We start from the raw sequence: 16,500 nt of genomic DNA on the forward strand, positions 1-16,500 counted from the left end.
GTAGACGTTTCAACTGTAACTGGGTAAAGGATCTTAGGTGACATCACCCTGGTCACATGACATGCCAAGATGAGGCATGGGACATAGGGGAGAGTAGATGGGTTGACTGAGCAGGACACACCCCTTCTGATGCCATGTAATACAAGGTGATTTATGTGGATGTAAGGGAAGCAAATTTTAGCTAAAAGAAGGGTGTCAGATAGTTAATAGGACTCTATGGGAACCTGTCGCTAGCTATTTGTGAAAATGTGGTGACAGGTTCCCTTTCAATGAATTACCTTTGACTGGAGTGTTCCTAGTATTAATGTGCATTTGCAACATTTTGGGTGAAAAGTTGCACAAAATATGCAAATTTTGGTGCAACCAGTTCCTCAGTATTTTTTACTGAGTGGGCAGTGGATCTGCCCCTAAATTTGAGACCTTTTGAAAAGCCGTATGTCATCAATCTGACGTGTGCATCTGGATTATCTTCATAGATCTGGCATAAGTTAGGTGCAGTGAAGTGTGGCGTAGTTGCAAAGAAATGTGCAAAATCAGCATATGCAACAACTGGGTGACATTAATACACCTGGAACATGGCGCACCTACAATGATAATTTCCTCCCAATGTGGTCCCTATGGCTATGTATGGAAATGATGCTAGAGTAGACACTCTGTAGGCATTGGGTCGGTAACTGTAGACAGTGATAACATGACTTTACATTGTTTTTCTATAGCGACTTTCATTATCAACTTTATGATGTGCCTGCAGAAAAGACACTGCTTTAAGTATACTACATGTTTATACATATATTTAAAAGTATAAAAAAAAATACATTTTTTTTTCAACAAAATAAAAACATCTCTTAGGACAAAAGATAGAAAGAAGGAGCAGTCAACATTGTGGGATTTCCGTGAGTCCTTCCTGAGAGGCCTGAACAGTCCTTTGGCAGCAAGGAGAGGAGTTACTGAAATTGTGTGAGGGCAAAACATTGAAAATATACATTCCTATATTTATAGATCTTAATTTATACATTACAATAATATATTTAACATATTTTGTATTAGCAGACGATTGAGGCACAATAGAGAGCACTGTGTCGTAATGCCGCTCTGCAAGGAAAGTGTGGACCAATAAATGTGCAAAAAAAAGTGTAAACTCATTCAGCTCTGCTGCCCTATCAGGGCTATAGGCGAGTTGGCTCATCGTCACTGTCACTGCAATTTCCACAACAATCCTGGGGAAAAAAAAAAAAGATAAATGCAACAACATATATTTTACATTACTGTGTTTTTATTACTTTTTATAAGAAAATTTACTTTAAATATCCTGGTTTTGCTGATACTAAGAAGTTAAAGGAAGTGCTGAGCCAATGGAATAAAATAAAAATACTATGGGGCTAGGTTACCATAGCGATTTTTGTTTACATTCAATGTATACGCCAATGAAAGCTCCTGAGGTATACACAGATGTATACTGATGGATGGAAGCAGCCTTTTTGCGTCCTTTTTCCATTAAGGCCCCTTAAGTCTATGGACGGGCGGGTGCAGTAATACTGTATCCGCTCCCTGCCTCCGCCGAGTGTACACTCAGAGAGGACCCCCCTCCTCATGGTAAATATGCCATGTCAACCCAGCCAAAGGCCTCTTGAGCACAAACGTATGTGGCCCGTGATCGGTCCGCACCATTTGCAACCGGATCACAACCCCCATAGAGGTCTATGGCACCTGGCCATGGTGCGGTGATCACACAGTTTCTCACCATGCATGAGCCGGACAGCTGTGCCCCAAGATATAGATAGGGTCTTATATTTTGCCGTTTTAATGGCGCATCCACTCAGCTTTCAATGGAAAAAGAAAAGCCCTCCCCTCTCCTACACCAAGCTGTATGTCTACCCGAGCATACGTTTGTGCGCATGAAGCAGAAGGCTGATGACAATTTGACCATAATGTGGAAAAATGATTTACAGATTTTTAGAATAAATACCAGGATCATGTCACGTTGAAGATTCTAGTTTACATAATGGAATATATTTTGTCTCAAGAAAGGCACCCAGACCCCTCTTAATCGTGTCCAGTGTCTCAGCTATCACAACTTGCCCTAACAATAATAAATCACTGGGGTAAAACCGCACCGAGCAGATGTCTTGTGTCATTGCTACTCGCCTAAGTTCTGCATAAGTGTGGAAGTTTGTAAAGATTGGAAAATCCCTTTTAAGAGGATCTATTATGTTAAACTTGACGTTTAAAACCTGGCAATAAGCTTTGTGCCCGTGTGTAACGTCTGATAAGGACTATTGTCACAAAACTATTTTTAATCCATAAGCAAATTAAGTTGTTTTAATTTCTGGGTGGGTCCTCAGCATAGAACAGTTGCTAAGTGATAGAATTATGCCCATGATACAATGCTGTGGAGTCATGATACTCTTCAATATAAGCTGCTATACGGATTTACTGAACAGGGCTACGCTTCCAATATGGGGCACATGGATGCCGGTTATCTGTACAAAACTAAACCAAATTGTGTAGGATTCTTATGTTTCTGTGTTTTTTTTTAAAGGCTTTTACAATTATGCAAATGAGTCTGTGAGGCTCTGGGCTTCATAGGCGGTAATGGAACCTGGGGCCCCTCAGGGTCATTTGCATAATTCTTTTTTTTTTCTTATAAAGAAGGGCATAGGGGGCTTAAAGAAGACTACCAAAGTATATACTACCAGAGGGGGCGCACACCAGTATGTCAGTGTGCTGGGTGTACAAACCCTAAACCTGGTGGTAGATGTCTTTTAACCCCTTACAGACATGTGACGTAATACTAGGTCACATGCCGTGTGTGGGTGCATGGAGAGGGCTCACGGGCCGACATGTTATAGAAAAAGTTATAGGTTTTTGAAGGTGGGGAGTGAAAAATGAAAAAGCAAAAACGAAAAAGGGCATCGGCGGAAAGGGGTTAAAGAAGGTTGTGGCTTTTCAGAAAGTGGATGTGGACCAAGTTGTGACATTTTGGCACATTTGCTGCCATAAATAGGAATTCATTTATTTAATTCACAATGAGATGCATGGACTTCCACTTCACAAAGATTTGGGTCATCTATGAAAAAAATTCTTCAATGCCGGATGAAGTATAAGAGAAAGGGCAATGAACGTGAAACACAATTTCAGAAATTCCTGAATCTTTCCACGTCACTGACACATAAGGAGAATATAGCTCTGGTTACTGCCTGCCTCCTTCACATCAATGGCAATGTTATGGCACTGGTGTAAAACTTCAAAAAAAGTAAAAAAAGGATTACCTAATTGTAATGAGATTACGATGAAAACAATCACTCAATTAGTGACTTGGGTTCATACAAGAGCCAAGTATTGCCCTGGATGAGAACATGGGCAATGGGATGGGCCCACAAAATTATTCTGCCTCGTCATTCTGCTGCTAGTCAGCTGGGCAGCTAAGGTGCGGTATTGGCTGTGCCTCAGTCTCTAGTCCTGAGGACCATTAGGCTACATTCACATTATAGAAGGCTATGGGGAAGGATGCAATGTACTGCATCCATCCCTTGCCTCCACTAAGCTCACACTCTGAGCAGTCACCAGTGATGGCATTGTCTAAATAAAGACTGTTACATTACTGGGAAACTCTATGAACATCAGAAGCAGCCAATCACTGCTTGCTGCCAATGTTCACTGCTCCTCCTGCTTTCAGGGGAAAAGGCAAGAACAGGAAGTCCTCTGTTGTATGGATTCATCAGGAATTCTACCAAGGCAATAAACGCAATGTGAACCTAGGCTTACACACTGTAAACCTCAGCCATGGCTTGCCTATCCATGAACAGCACCAGTGCCAAGACCCAACAGAAGCCATGCCAAGCAAATCCAAGTTACAGTTATCCGAAGATAAAACACTGACTAAACTGCAGCGAATTCTAACTATTACTAGTCAGGCAGTGAGTATGGTTCATGTTCCTTTAAACTGTCAACAATTTTAAAAGCTGCTGGACAAAAACTCTTAATACCTGCCGCGTGAGCACTCTTTAGGTCAACATCTATTCCTCTCCACCTCCCATGTCAAGTCTGCATGTGTTCTCGATGAGGAAAGGGAAGCAAGCTGATGGCAGAAAGTTAGCAGTGGAACTGAACATGCCCCATCATTCCTCATCTTTCGGGAGGCCCCAATAAACTTAAAAGGTAATCTGTCATAAGCAATTGGTCTAATAAACCACTACTCGTATATTGTAAAACAGAGTAACACCTTCTAGTTTTTGTGTCCTTCATGGTCTAGGGTGGTGGCATCATCCAGAAAATCAAATCTGAAGTGAGATGTCAATTGATGGCACAAAGTCAAGGAAGTGGAGAGTTTAACACTGAAGTCAAGATGGTGAGCTTTGAATGTCTCCTGATTGACATCCTGCATCGGAATTCAGGAGATCTGGTTAGGGATGTCTCTGGATGCAGTCAATTACAGTGACGGGGGCTTTTTGGGGAAGAGAGAGCATGACTTAATTATTAAAATATCCGCCTCCTTGACTTTATAGGACCAATTTACATCTCACTTCAAAGGTGAATTTCTGGATGATGCCACCACACTGCGTCATGACAGAAACATGATCTAGAAGGTGTTCAGCTGCTTGCCAACATACTGGTAGTGCTTTATTAGGTCAATTCCTGCTGACAGGTTCCCTTTAAGTTGACTCCTCTGATGTGTATGGAAGCTTAAACTAATGCAAATTACGACTCCCATCCTTTATTACCCGTCTGCTGAAGAATCGTTGTAGCAGCCCCTTTTTCGGTTGTGGGGAAGGAAGTCCCCTCCAGTCTAAATCTGGCGGGACAGATCCATCCATGGGAATGTTACTCAGTTCCCTAAAGCAGTCTGTCTCGATCATCTAAAATTGGAGATAGATGAACATATATTAAGTCGTGTTTCTCTTGTAAGCTTTGATGTTGGTTGTGATATTTGCTTACAACTAACCTCATTCTGCCAGGGTATAGGCACACATCCAGTGGCAAACTTTCGATAAAAGTCACTGTCTGTCTGCTCAAGCTCCACACCTTTTACTGTCGAGAACTGCTCTATATCCAGAACATCTTTGCAGTAGATTGCCTGAGGCTGAAAAACAGGAAAGTTGCATTACAAACAATTCTACAAATCGTTATACAGTGTAAAACATGTTACTGTACACCATATATATCTGAGCAACGCAGTTGCATTACAAACAATTCTACAAATCGTTATACAGTGTAAAACATGTTACTGTACACCATATATATCTGAGCAACGCTTTTAGTGAACCATCACTGATATTTTCACTTAAAGAGGACCTTGCCACCATTTTCACCAACTCCAATTAATAATCCCACGAGGCTGAGCATGCATGTGTTCTCTAAAGGGAGAGGGGAGTAAACCTCTGCAGGCACCCCTCAGGGTGGCATATAGCCTGAATGCATAAGACATACTGGCAGCGCCCATTATACTCCTTGCTCCATATTACACTAACCCTTCTAGTCAATAAGGTTCATGGACTAAAACCCCATATTCGATCTTTATTGGGGATGCCTTTAAACAGCACATTGAAAAACCCCAATGTTGATGGGCACAAAGACCTCAGCAGCCCTAGTCTGTTATGGTTCCCATACTACTTTCAACACAAGAGGTCGCTCTTACATCTGGCTTAAACGGTGGCTCTAGAATTCCTGCTTCAAGTCTTTTGAAATTTATATGCTTGAAGAGTTCATGTTCTTTCACTTCTTTGGCACCTCCACCGCTGCACCCTAGTCGTTGCTCGGGGTCTTTGCATAGTAACTGTGAAAGGAGAGAAGAAAAGTAAACACCTATGTAATCTCTATCACGTTTGTGTATCTATACAGTACAGACGGCAAAATACTGGCGACTCGTGTAGAAAACCTGTGTTCTATGCTTTATTCGGACATATGGACATCATGGAGAGATATCCTTGTTATGGAGTAACTCTAAGGCCCAGAACATAGAGAAAATTTGAGAGTCCTCAGTTGTTGATCTCAGTTGTTTTATAAGCTAATTAAAAAGGTTGATGATAATTGCAAGCTTTCGAGATACTCAGTATACACTTTTACTTTTTAAGTTAGCCGATAAAGGTAACAACTACTGAGTGCGGTACAAAGAATCTTTTCACTCCAGAACAGATAAACAGACTGAGTAATAATAATAATCTTTATTTGTATAGTGCTATGATGTTCTGCAGCACTTTACAGATCATCGGGTACATTTACATTTAGAATACAGAAATAACATGGCCAGGCAGAACAATAGGAACGCGAGGCCTGCTCACAAGAGCTTGCAATCCAGGAGTGGCCCCTATCTTGTATAGCAGACCTGTCCATGCTACACTCAGCCTGAATTTGAGTAAGGACTTGTCAAGTAGATTTGGAACACTAAACCAATGAGCGGTTCATATGGACCAGTGGTTGGAGTCACAAATCACCCCATATGAGCTCTATCGGTGGGCGCAATAAAGTCTGATCTTGTTGCTGGCATCTAAATCTTGCAAGAGGTTTGGACCGAGGTGTGTATAAATGTTTTTTTTTTTTTAATGTGCCCACAAAGAGGTGATTTGGAACCCTAAACCTCCAGTCCCTAATGGATTGTCAGCATCTTTCTTGTTTTAAATGTTTGGGTTATTCTTCTGGTCTTGTCAACAGTTTATGGTTTTTTATTTGCATGTTTTTTCCTGAAAATTGATTCACTTAAAAAAAAAAAAAAAAATTGAAAAATGTGTATAATTTGCTTCAAAAAACCCTGCAAAAGCCAAAATGCGCCTAAACTTGAAACCAAAGAGCCGCACACATTTTTCCTGCAGTAAAACACTTGATTACTGGGCCACGTTCTGAGAAGTGCTGCCTCTTATAAAACGCTCTATAATTAAATTTTGGCTTTTTCAGAACCATGTTTTTCCACATGATTCAAATGATATGGTAATGACTCTGACAGACAGAAAACATAAGGGCTATTGTATCTTCTGTGCCTACAGAGATTAAGACAGGAATATATGAGCGCAAAGACATAATTCCTCACAATGAACAGCTAAGATTATTGGAACACAGTTTTCATAGTATCACGCAGGTCCTGCATTTCAACCTTTAAAGGAGCACTCCAGTCCCAGCTACTTCATTGGATAATGCCTGGTGCAGGGCCTGGAGGAGGAAGATTTATTTTCATTGTATTCCTAGAACCTAGAATCAGGCTCTTCCCTGCACAAGGTATCATTCAATGAATTCTCTGTGACTGGAGTGTTCCTTTAATCATTCAGTGATAAATACAAAACTACGCAAAAAATGTGTCTATCTCTGATTATACAAGTTTTTTGTGGATCGTGGACCGTAATAATGAAAGTGTCTAAAGTACAACTCCAGCACGAGGAATCTGAAGCAGAATAATATGGGTGGGGGGTCTTTTCTGAGGTTTTAAGCATCCAATGCAAAACCTTTTTTCTACAGGGGAGTGGAGTTTTTTCAGCCATTGAGCAAAAAGGTTTTACTTTTTTTTTTTAATTTTTTTTTTAATTTAAATGCCAACATCTGTATTCCAAAGATAAAAAGATAAATCAAAAACAAAACCAGGTAAAAAAAAGTCACACATTTTTGCACAAATCCAGCAATTGCAATTATTTCTGAATGCCACATGGGCGATGAATGCAGTATCCCTGATGGTCGGGTGTGAATGTGGTGTGCCCCACACCTATGCACTAGCAGTCTGGAGGGGATTTCTTTATATGCTCTCCCTTCGCTCCTGTACTCTGCCCCTCCTCTCCACCCCCTGCTCCTGTGCTCTGCCCCTTCCCCCCCCCTGCTCCTGTGCTCTGCCCCTCCTCCCCCCCCCCGCTCCTGTGCTCTGCCCCTCCTCTCCCCCCCCCCGCTCCTGTGCTCTGCCCCTCCTCTCCACCCCCCGCTCCTGTGCTCTGCTCCTCCTCTCCACCCCCCGCTCCTGTGCTCTGCTCCTCCTCTCCACCCCCCGCTCCTGTGCTCTGCCCCTCCTCTCCACCCCCCGCTCCTGTGCTCTGCCTCTCCTCTCCACCCCCTGCTCCTGTGCTCTGCCTCCAGCCCCCCCCCCCCCGGCTCCTGGACTCTTACATAGACTGTGTGCAGTATATAAAATAAAAATATTGTCAGATCCGGACTATTGACAGTCCTGAAAATAAGCCATCAATATCTGGACCCAGAAAATCCCTTACAAAACACTCTAGTTTGAACTATATATAAAAGTGTACAATATTTGAATCTAGATAAAGGTTACACAGTTGCGTTGTCATCCGGTATCTGTGGTTGTAAAGTGAAACACATAAAGCACGTCATATCTTGCCTGGCTTCCTCTCAGGCAGAGGTTAACCACACTCACTGTACCTACAGTACCTGACAATGCACAGGCCCGATACTGTGCACAGCGGGAGAATACCATCTCCACTTCATACTTCTACTGGAATACGGCTGCTGTGTGTGTGTCACTTGAAGTATTACTTTCAGATAATAATAGCCTGAAAGCACAATGACAGACGGAGTGACACTGCGCCTGCTGCCTAGTTCTGCATATAATGGTCCTACAAAGAGGCAGGAAAAGACTGATTATCAGGTCACTTCCGCCTCCAATCAGTAATGTACTCACCGCAGTACACAGAGACCTTGCTTCTGGAGAAAACTTGCTAGAATATTCTTCTTGGCCCTCTTTAACAAGTCGCTCCACCTCCTCCCGCTTTATCTTTCTCTTCCGTTGCTGGAATGGAGACTGCCCTTCAATCATCTCATAAAGCAGACAACCAAGGGCCCACCAGTCTGGGCTGAACGTGTACCGCTCGTTCCTCACCACTTCTGGTGCTGACAGAGATAGAGGTGTCATAAGGCAATTCTCTGCAAGCATTCCTGCTCTCCATACATCAGAAGCTGTACTCACCCATATATCCCACCGTGCCTACTCTTCCTTTAATGGTTTCCCCCTCCGGAATGTGCACCGCAAGTCCAAGATCGGAGATCCGGATGTGTCCTTCAAAAGCAAACGACACAACAGAGAAAGACGTCCAGTCAATGTTCTGTTCGGTAAAACCATCCTGGATTGATTTTTTTGGCATTTAATAGGTGTCAGAATAAAATATCAAGTAGTCCATTAATCTAAGATTTTAGTCCCTGTAAAAACCACAATACAACCCAAAGGCCACAAGCAAATAACCGTTCATATTGATGCCAGTATTGTGACACAGTTCCGTGCTACAATAATGCATTTACCCTAAAATAAAGAGTTGTTCACTTCTTACCATGATCATCTAGCAAAATGTTTTCTGGTTTCAGGTCCCTATAAAAATACAAATATATATTTATTTCCTGATCAACAAAGCAGTAAGTAAACAACAACAAAGCAAATCATCATTCACAATGCTGAATCTTTCTTAAAGGGGTTGACCACTTTACCTCATGTATTTTGTAATGTGTGTGTAAGTGTGGGGCGCAGGATATTAGATAATTTACCAATATACATCTATTAAAACTTATGCACCATTTTCTTGATATGTTAAGTGAATCCTCCTGTCTTTTACCTCATCAGCCAGACATTCCTGACCATAAAATGGTTGTAGAGGGAGGGTTATGTGATCTCTAACTGTCTATGTACAATCGCCCTGCCAGGACCTTGCTCTCATATTCATGAATACTATCATAAGGTCTTGGCAGGGCAATTGCTCTTGGACACCTAAGATCAGATGACCCTCCATCTGCAGCCATTTTATTTAAAGGCTTTACTTTACGTATCAAGAAAGCAGAACTTTTAAACCCTTTGCACATCAGGATGTACCATTACGTCCTGGTGCTGCAAGGGGTGTATGGAGAGAGCTCACAGGTGACTGTGGCACTTAATGGAGCTGCCGATGGGTAGCGTCGTCTTGGATGGCCGATCGCCCCTCCTCTTCCCCCGTGACATCATCAGACGGTGGCGACTGGTTGGCATGGCAGCCGAAGGACTCATAGGGCAGCCATGTATAATGATCCCCAATAGCCTGCCGATGTCAGGCTGTTAGAGATCAGCAGTAAAATTGCTATAGTATGAGCGATCAGACCCTGTAGGGTTAAAGTACCCGAGAGGGTTTGAAATAATACTAAAATAATATTTAAAAAATGAAAACATTAAAACACCAGCACTTACCGCAAAAAAATGACATCTTGCATAGGTCTATACACGAAAGTGGAAAAGTTATTTGCCTCAGAATTTGGCAAAACGGCATTTTTTTTTTGTACAAGATTTTTTCAAGTTTACCAAAACCTATATAAATAACGTTTAAAAAAAAAAAAAAAAAGGGGGGGGGGGGGGGTGCCAACTTTTATTGCATCACAGGCATATGATCTGGTGCTGCATCTAAGATGGTTAATAGATGTAAATTACCCAATATCCTGCCCTGAATACTTACACATTACAAAAAACTTGAGTAAAAAGTGGTCGACCCCTTTAAAAACTTAACAGGTTTCATTTTGGGCCTTATATTCTCTACAGCTGCCTGAAGGGAAGCTATTTTGCATACCTTTTCCCAGCAGGCATTGCCCAACAAATTCAGCATCCTCTTAGGCATCCAACACTGCAGGATTTCTGTGCTACAGTAGTGCATCTGATTCACTGAAACTTTTTGGATTACCTATATACTATTCTTTCTTCTTGTAGATCTTGAAGTCCGCAGCAGATTTCTGCAGCATAAAACACTGCACGTTCCAGATCGAATCCAGCCTCCCCCATGTGATAAATGTGAAACTTCAGATCTCCACCATTCATTAGTGTTAGCACCAGACATAGAGCGTCTTTTGTCTCATATGCATAGGCCAGACTAACCTGCAGAGAGACAGGATAAGTATTCAATTCTTCATTGTTTACATGCAGAAATACTTCAGTCTGATTATTACCTGTAAGATCTATTTCTGTACAACACTTTAACACCTTTAGAAAGTGTTTAAAGGAAATACCCATCAGGGGGATTTATAGCATATCCACAGCCAATTTCCCCACAGCGAGAGGAGGAATGGTTATTAAGGTCTTAAACTTCCTACTTTTTGCCAACATACACAAATGTATAGGCATATAGTGGTATACATTGCTCACAAAGTTTCCCCAGTACAAAAAAGTAGACCAATATATACTGACCCGACTGCGGCCAAAAAAAGATGCTCTTTTGTCCTTCGTAAAAGGAAATCTACCATTTTTCTTTATGCATTATGAACAAAACATACCTTGAGAATGCTGTAGCTACACTGATGCAGAAACTTATCTTGTTTAGTCCCTGAGTGGTTTGCTAAAAAAAAAAATGTATAATGTATAAAATTATGATAATGAGGCTGCGTCGCTCCTGTGGCTTCCTCGGCACTTCTCATCTTACCCTAATTATGCACTGCTCCAGCCTTGTTCTGCCCAGCATAAGCTGAGAACACTGTATTCACTGTTTTCCCTGACAGGCAGAAATAAGCAAATCACTGCACCAACCCCCTCCTGCTGTGTAGGAGTCATCCAACTCAGGTTGATTAGTCCTGTCTGGGCAGTCCAGGCAGCTCCTGTGCATTAGGAAGTAATGTGTTTATGTACTGCAGCCAGCCTGCACCCAGCTTTCCAAAATCCTGAATTGTATAATTGTTTTTGAGCACAACCACTCAGTTCAGGGATTAAACAAGATATGTTTCTGCATCAGTGTAGCTAAAGCACTCTCAAGGTATGTTTGCATAATGCATAAAAACACATGGTAGATTTCCTTTAAGGTAAAAGAATACTGGGAGATCTTTCTATTGTGTTTCAATGCATTGAATGAAAATTGAATACGGTACATACACAGACTGAGGTCATCCTAAAGGGGTATCCCCTTTAATTAATGTCATTATTTTATTATATAAAGTTACACAATTTTCCAATTTACATTCTGAATCAATTATTTACAGTTTTCTAGATCTCTGCTTGCTGTCATTCTATAGAAAGCTTCTATTTTTAAATACTAGTAGACAGAAATCTGCCATGGTCACATAGGTGCACGACTTGTTATAACACACAGCTCTGATAATTGTCTTGCACCTGTGTGATCCTGGTCAGATTTCTGTCTACTAGTATTTAAAAATAGAAGCTTTCTATAGAATGACAGCAAGCAGAGATCTAGAAATCTGTGAGGAATTGATACAGAGAGTATATTGGAAAATTATATAACTTTTTATCATAAAAACAATACCAATAATTTGCTGAAATGGGAATACCTATTTAAGGTACACTCCAATACAGGTGGTCCCCGACTTCAGTAGACCCGAATTACAGACAACTCCTTGTTACTAATGGATCCCTCTTTTCTCTGTGACCGCTGGTGATGCTCTTTGGATGTCAGTAATTTCCTGAACTTTAGCCCCAGACTGTCATGATCAACTATAAGGTGTATGCAATGAATTTTTGTAGTCAATCCTTGTTCCTCTGACAACTCAACATTTTTAAAATCCAATTATCAGAGTCCAAAAAGTTCTCTCTGTCTGTATGACAATGTAGAAAAAAAACTAGACATAATAATCTGGTGGAACCCTAGGCACAAACCCAAACAGTTCCTCTTGTCCTCAGGCAGCACTGATTGGTTAAAGTGTAGTGCTCCTAATTTGGACAGAAGAAAAAATTTAGTTAATAAATCCATTAAAAACAATTATTGTAACCTCCTGCCCTATAGAAAGAGTCCAAACCCAACAGGTCAGCTACGAAACTACGAAGTCTTATCACATTAGAAATAGAGGCTGTTCAGGCAAAGTCCCACTTCAAACTATTTCAACGTGTCTGGAGCAGGTTCCCAGCAAGTCGGGACAAATCTTTGATCTTGGTGGAAATTTATTAATATTGAGCATGAGAAACCAGAAACACTTAATTATAGCTCCAGGCACCGTGACTGGTAATCTTCTTAAATTTGTTATCCATGGCCTCCTTCTTCCCTAAATCAACTTTTAAAATTATGCTAAGGAAGGAGACCATGGATAACAAATCTAAGAAGATTACCACAGTCACGGTGCCTGGATCTAGGAGCAAGTGTCCCTTGTTTATCATGATGGTAGGTTTCCTTTAAATGGTGGCTTGTAGAAGAAAAGCGGTACAAGTAGCTATCCTTAGACATTTAGTCCATTTGCTTAATCGAAAAAGGGATGCCTATCTTCACCCTCTTTGGGTAGAATATAATAATCAAGACAGATTCTATCCAACATGGGAGAAAAAAAAGCAAATTATATAAGCTTTACAACTCTTACAGTCTCTGCCAATTTATGGATGTGTTAAATTTCATGTGTGGTTTATTATTTCTCCCCTAGCAGCAAAAAAAACTATAAATGGACCACCATGGAATTACGCTCAGGGGTTATAAACTGTGGCTCTCTGCAATCTCCACATTCAGAAAGCCTGCAACCAACCTGATCTTCACAGCTGGTCTCAAAATGAAATCTAAAGAATGGTCCCTAAACTCCCTTATATTCCACTAGATGACCAGTGATTTTGGTTATTCACAAATAGACCTTCTGGCAAGAAAGATTTACCAAAAGCAGTGGATGTTCTTTCCATTTGCTACCATCCCCCCTGTACCAATGACCAACAGCATACAACGCAAACTTAGGGGTTTTCCCGTTAACAACATTTATCCCGAGAATGGGGGAGTCCAGAACTTGTGGGTCCCCATTATGTTAAAGGGAACCTACCACCCCGATTCTACCTATAAAGGTAGAAGGGGTGGTAGGTGGATGGATGGGACGTGAGGATAGCCCTTTTTTGGGCTAATCCTCACGTCCCGGGTGTCTTTTACAAAACTTTATTACATGTATATGCAAATTTTTTTATGCGGCTACTGGGGCGTGGAGTAGCCGGACATGAGGCTACTAGTCGCGGCTACTCCACGCCCCAGTAGCCGTGTTACTCCGCCTACCAGGGAATCTTCGGCGCGCAGCTTCTGGTAGCTGCGCGCCCTCGTCCGGGTCCCCTGCGTTCTAACCATGCGCAGAACGCAGGCCTTCGGCTGCGCGGCCGTGGCCGGAACTACTGCGCATGCGCAGTAGCCGGGGGACTCGGAAGAGGGCGCGCAGCTACCAGGAGCTGCGCGCCGAAGATTCCCTGGTAGGCGGAGTAACGCGGCTACTGGGGCGTGGAGTAGCCGCGACTAGTAGCCTCATGTCCGGCTACTCTACGCCCCAGTAGCCGCATAAAAAAATTTGCATATACATGTAATAAAGTTTTGTAAAAGACACCCGGGACGTGAGGATTAGCCCAAAAAAGGGCTATCCTCATGTCCCATCCATCCACCTCTTCTACCTTTTATAGGTAGAATCGGGGTGGTAGGTGCCCTTTAAGTATGAGTGGGGCAGAAAAAAATGTCAGGCTGCCTTTTAGACCTTATCAAACCACTGCCAGCAGGACAACTCTACTGCTGGCTTGGGTGATGACATTTCATTGCTGTCTACTCCTACTACAAATTGTTACCCAACCCTTTGATTTACTATCTAAGTCCTATCAGTTCTGCCCGAGAATAAGATGAAGAATTAAACTTCCTTTTCTCCAAGCTTCAAATAATTATTTTGATGTATAAAACACAACTTTCTTGTCTCAGGGGATATTTCAGGCAGTCCCGGGTTAAGTACAAGATAGGTTCTGTAGGTTTGTTCTTAAGTTGAGCTTGTATGCAAGTCGGAACTGTATACTTTATTATTGCAACCCCAGTCAAATTTTTTTGGTTCTCTGTGACAATTGGATTTTAAGTTGGATTGTCATAAGAACCAGGAGTAACAATTAGAGATGAGCGAGTATACTCGTCCGAGCTTGATGCTCGTTCGAGTATTAAGGTACTCGAAACGGCTCGTTGCTCGGAGGAGTATTTCCCCTGCTCGAGATCGAGCATTTAATTAAAAAAACACAGTGAAGAACAATGAAGAATAGAATAAAAACAGTGAACACAGGATCATTTAAGTGAAAAACGCAGTGAAAAACACAGTGAAGAATAGATTACAGATGTTCGGCACATCTGCTTACTTGTCGGGAGATACGCGCGGAACAGTGCGAACAAAATAGTATGTGAAGAACACATTGAAGAACACGGGGACCAGCACGGAGACATGGTGGAGCGGCGGCAGCACGGAGACATGGTGGAGCGGCGGCAGCACGGAGACATGGTGGAGCGGCGGCAGCACGGAGACATGGTGGAGCGGCGGCAGCACGGAGACATGGTGGAGCGGCGGCAGCACGGAGACATGGTGGAGCGGCGGCAGCACGGAGAGATCGGGGAGACTTCAGTGGAAGAAGAGCAGTGGATCCCGGGACAGCGTATCTCCAGACAAGTAAGCAGATGTGCCGAACATCTGCAATCTATTCTTCACTGTGTTTTTCACTTAAATGATTCTGTGTTCACTGTTTTTATTCTATTCTTCACTGTTCTTCACATCTGCTAACTTGTCGGGAGATAATATACGCGCGGGACAGTGAGGAATAGATTGCAGATGTTTGCATACATCTGCTAACTTATCAGAAGACATTCTTTTTCAGTTAATTAACACATTTTATTCCCGAACCATGGTCCCTTTGAAAAATGCTCGAGTCTCCCATTGCCTTCAATGGGGCTCGTTATTCGAGACGAGCACTCGAGCATCTGGAAAAGTTCGTCTCGAATAACGAGCACTCGAGCATTTTAGTGCTCGCTCATCTCTAGTAACAATCAATCTTAATTACAGACACCTGTGATAACTGTTATAGATGTTTATTGTAGCCTAGGACTAAAGTACAGGAAATTACCAAAATCCAGAAGTTCGTTTGTAACTAGGGGTCATATGTAAGTCAGGTGTTCTTAAGTAGGGGACCGCCTGTAATAGGATTATTCTTTAATTTACTTGTTTAATTGATTTATTTACTCTGCTTGTTGCTCCCTTATTGTAGTACAGTACTCTAAGGGCCAGTTATTTCATCAGCTTTTGCTCTAGTTATTGTAAACCAGAACGAGAAGTTGTGACTACATGAACTGCTGCAAAGGTGAACTGTGAACTGGCACTAATCCATCAGTGTTACCCTTGGATATCAAGGAGAAGAAATTTTCAAGTATGCAAATTGTAGTTCTTAGGTAATGCTACTAATGCCCTCCCCCGGGCCATACAGATGGATCTGTACTTACTACAAACCTGCTGTTGACTCGCTCTAGGATCTGCTTCTCATTCAATGCCATGGATTCTCCTTTTCTTTTTTTGATACGTTTCTTCTCCAGTTTCTTACACGCATACATTTTTCCCGTCGCCCGCACTTGGCAGGCACAGACCTGGCAAAGAAATTTCATTCAGAACTTTAATATCATCTTATTACTTGCTTGAGAGGAATATATCCCTAGCACAACAGCTGTACAACATGAGGCTGCCTGAAGATATTATCCAGTCCTACATACATGCTAGGTACATTAGAATATATAATTCTATTATTCATCACTTTTCATACAGAAAACTATAGAGCTGGTCCATACAGTGCAGAATATAACTCACAGGTCCACCGATGTAAAAAAAAAGCATCTGAAC

The 16,500-nt window shown here is 42.0% G+C and overlaps 1 protein-coding gene across 4 annotated transcripts in view; it reads right to left on the reverse strand.

The window, feature by feature from the left end:
- Positions 1 to 763: 763 nt before the first annotated feature.
- The window catches only part of GRK6 (G protein-coupled receptor kinase 6), a 39,949-nt gene continuing 24,212 nt past the window's right edge, over positions 764 to 16,500 (reverse strand). For all 4 annotated transcript variants that reach the window (XM_072146024.1, XM_072146023.1, XM_072146021.1 and 1 more), the window contains exons 8-16: positions 16,110 to 16,250; positions 10,614 to 10,804; positions 9,249 to 9,286; positions 8,891 to 8,980; positions 8,606 to 8,814; positions 5,636 to 5,773; positions 4,943 to 5,080; positions 4,722 to 4,856; positions 764 to 1,217 (exon numbers count right to left, since the gene is read on the reverse strand). In XM_072146024.1, the coding sequence (XP_072002125.1) occupies positions 1,167 to 1,217; positions 4,722 to 4,856; positions 4,943 to 5,080; positions 5,636 to 5,773; positions 8,606 to 8,814; positions 8,891 to 8,980; positions 9,249 to 9,286; positions 10,614 to 10,804; positions 16,110 to 16,250 (1,131 nt within the window). In that variant the 3' untranslated portion in view covers positions 764 to 1,166. The remainder of the gene's footprint in view (positions 1,218 to 4,721; positions 4,857 to 4,942; positions 5,081 to 5,635; positions 5,774 to 8,605; positions 8,815 to 8,890; positions 8,981 to 9,248; positions 9,287 to 10,613; positions 10,805 to 16,109; positions 16,251 to 16,500) is intronic.

This window comes from Engystomops pustulosus, chromosome 4, assembly GCF_040894005.1.
Source record: "Engystomops pustulosus chromosome 4, aEngPut4.maternal, whole genome shotgun sequence".
Classification (NCBI taxonomy): Eukaryota; Metazoa; Chordata; class Amphibia; order Anura; family Leptodactylidae; genus Engystomops; species Engystomops pustulosus.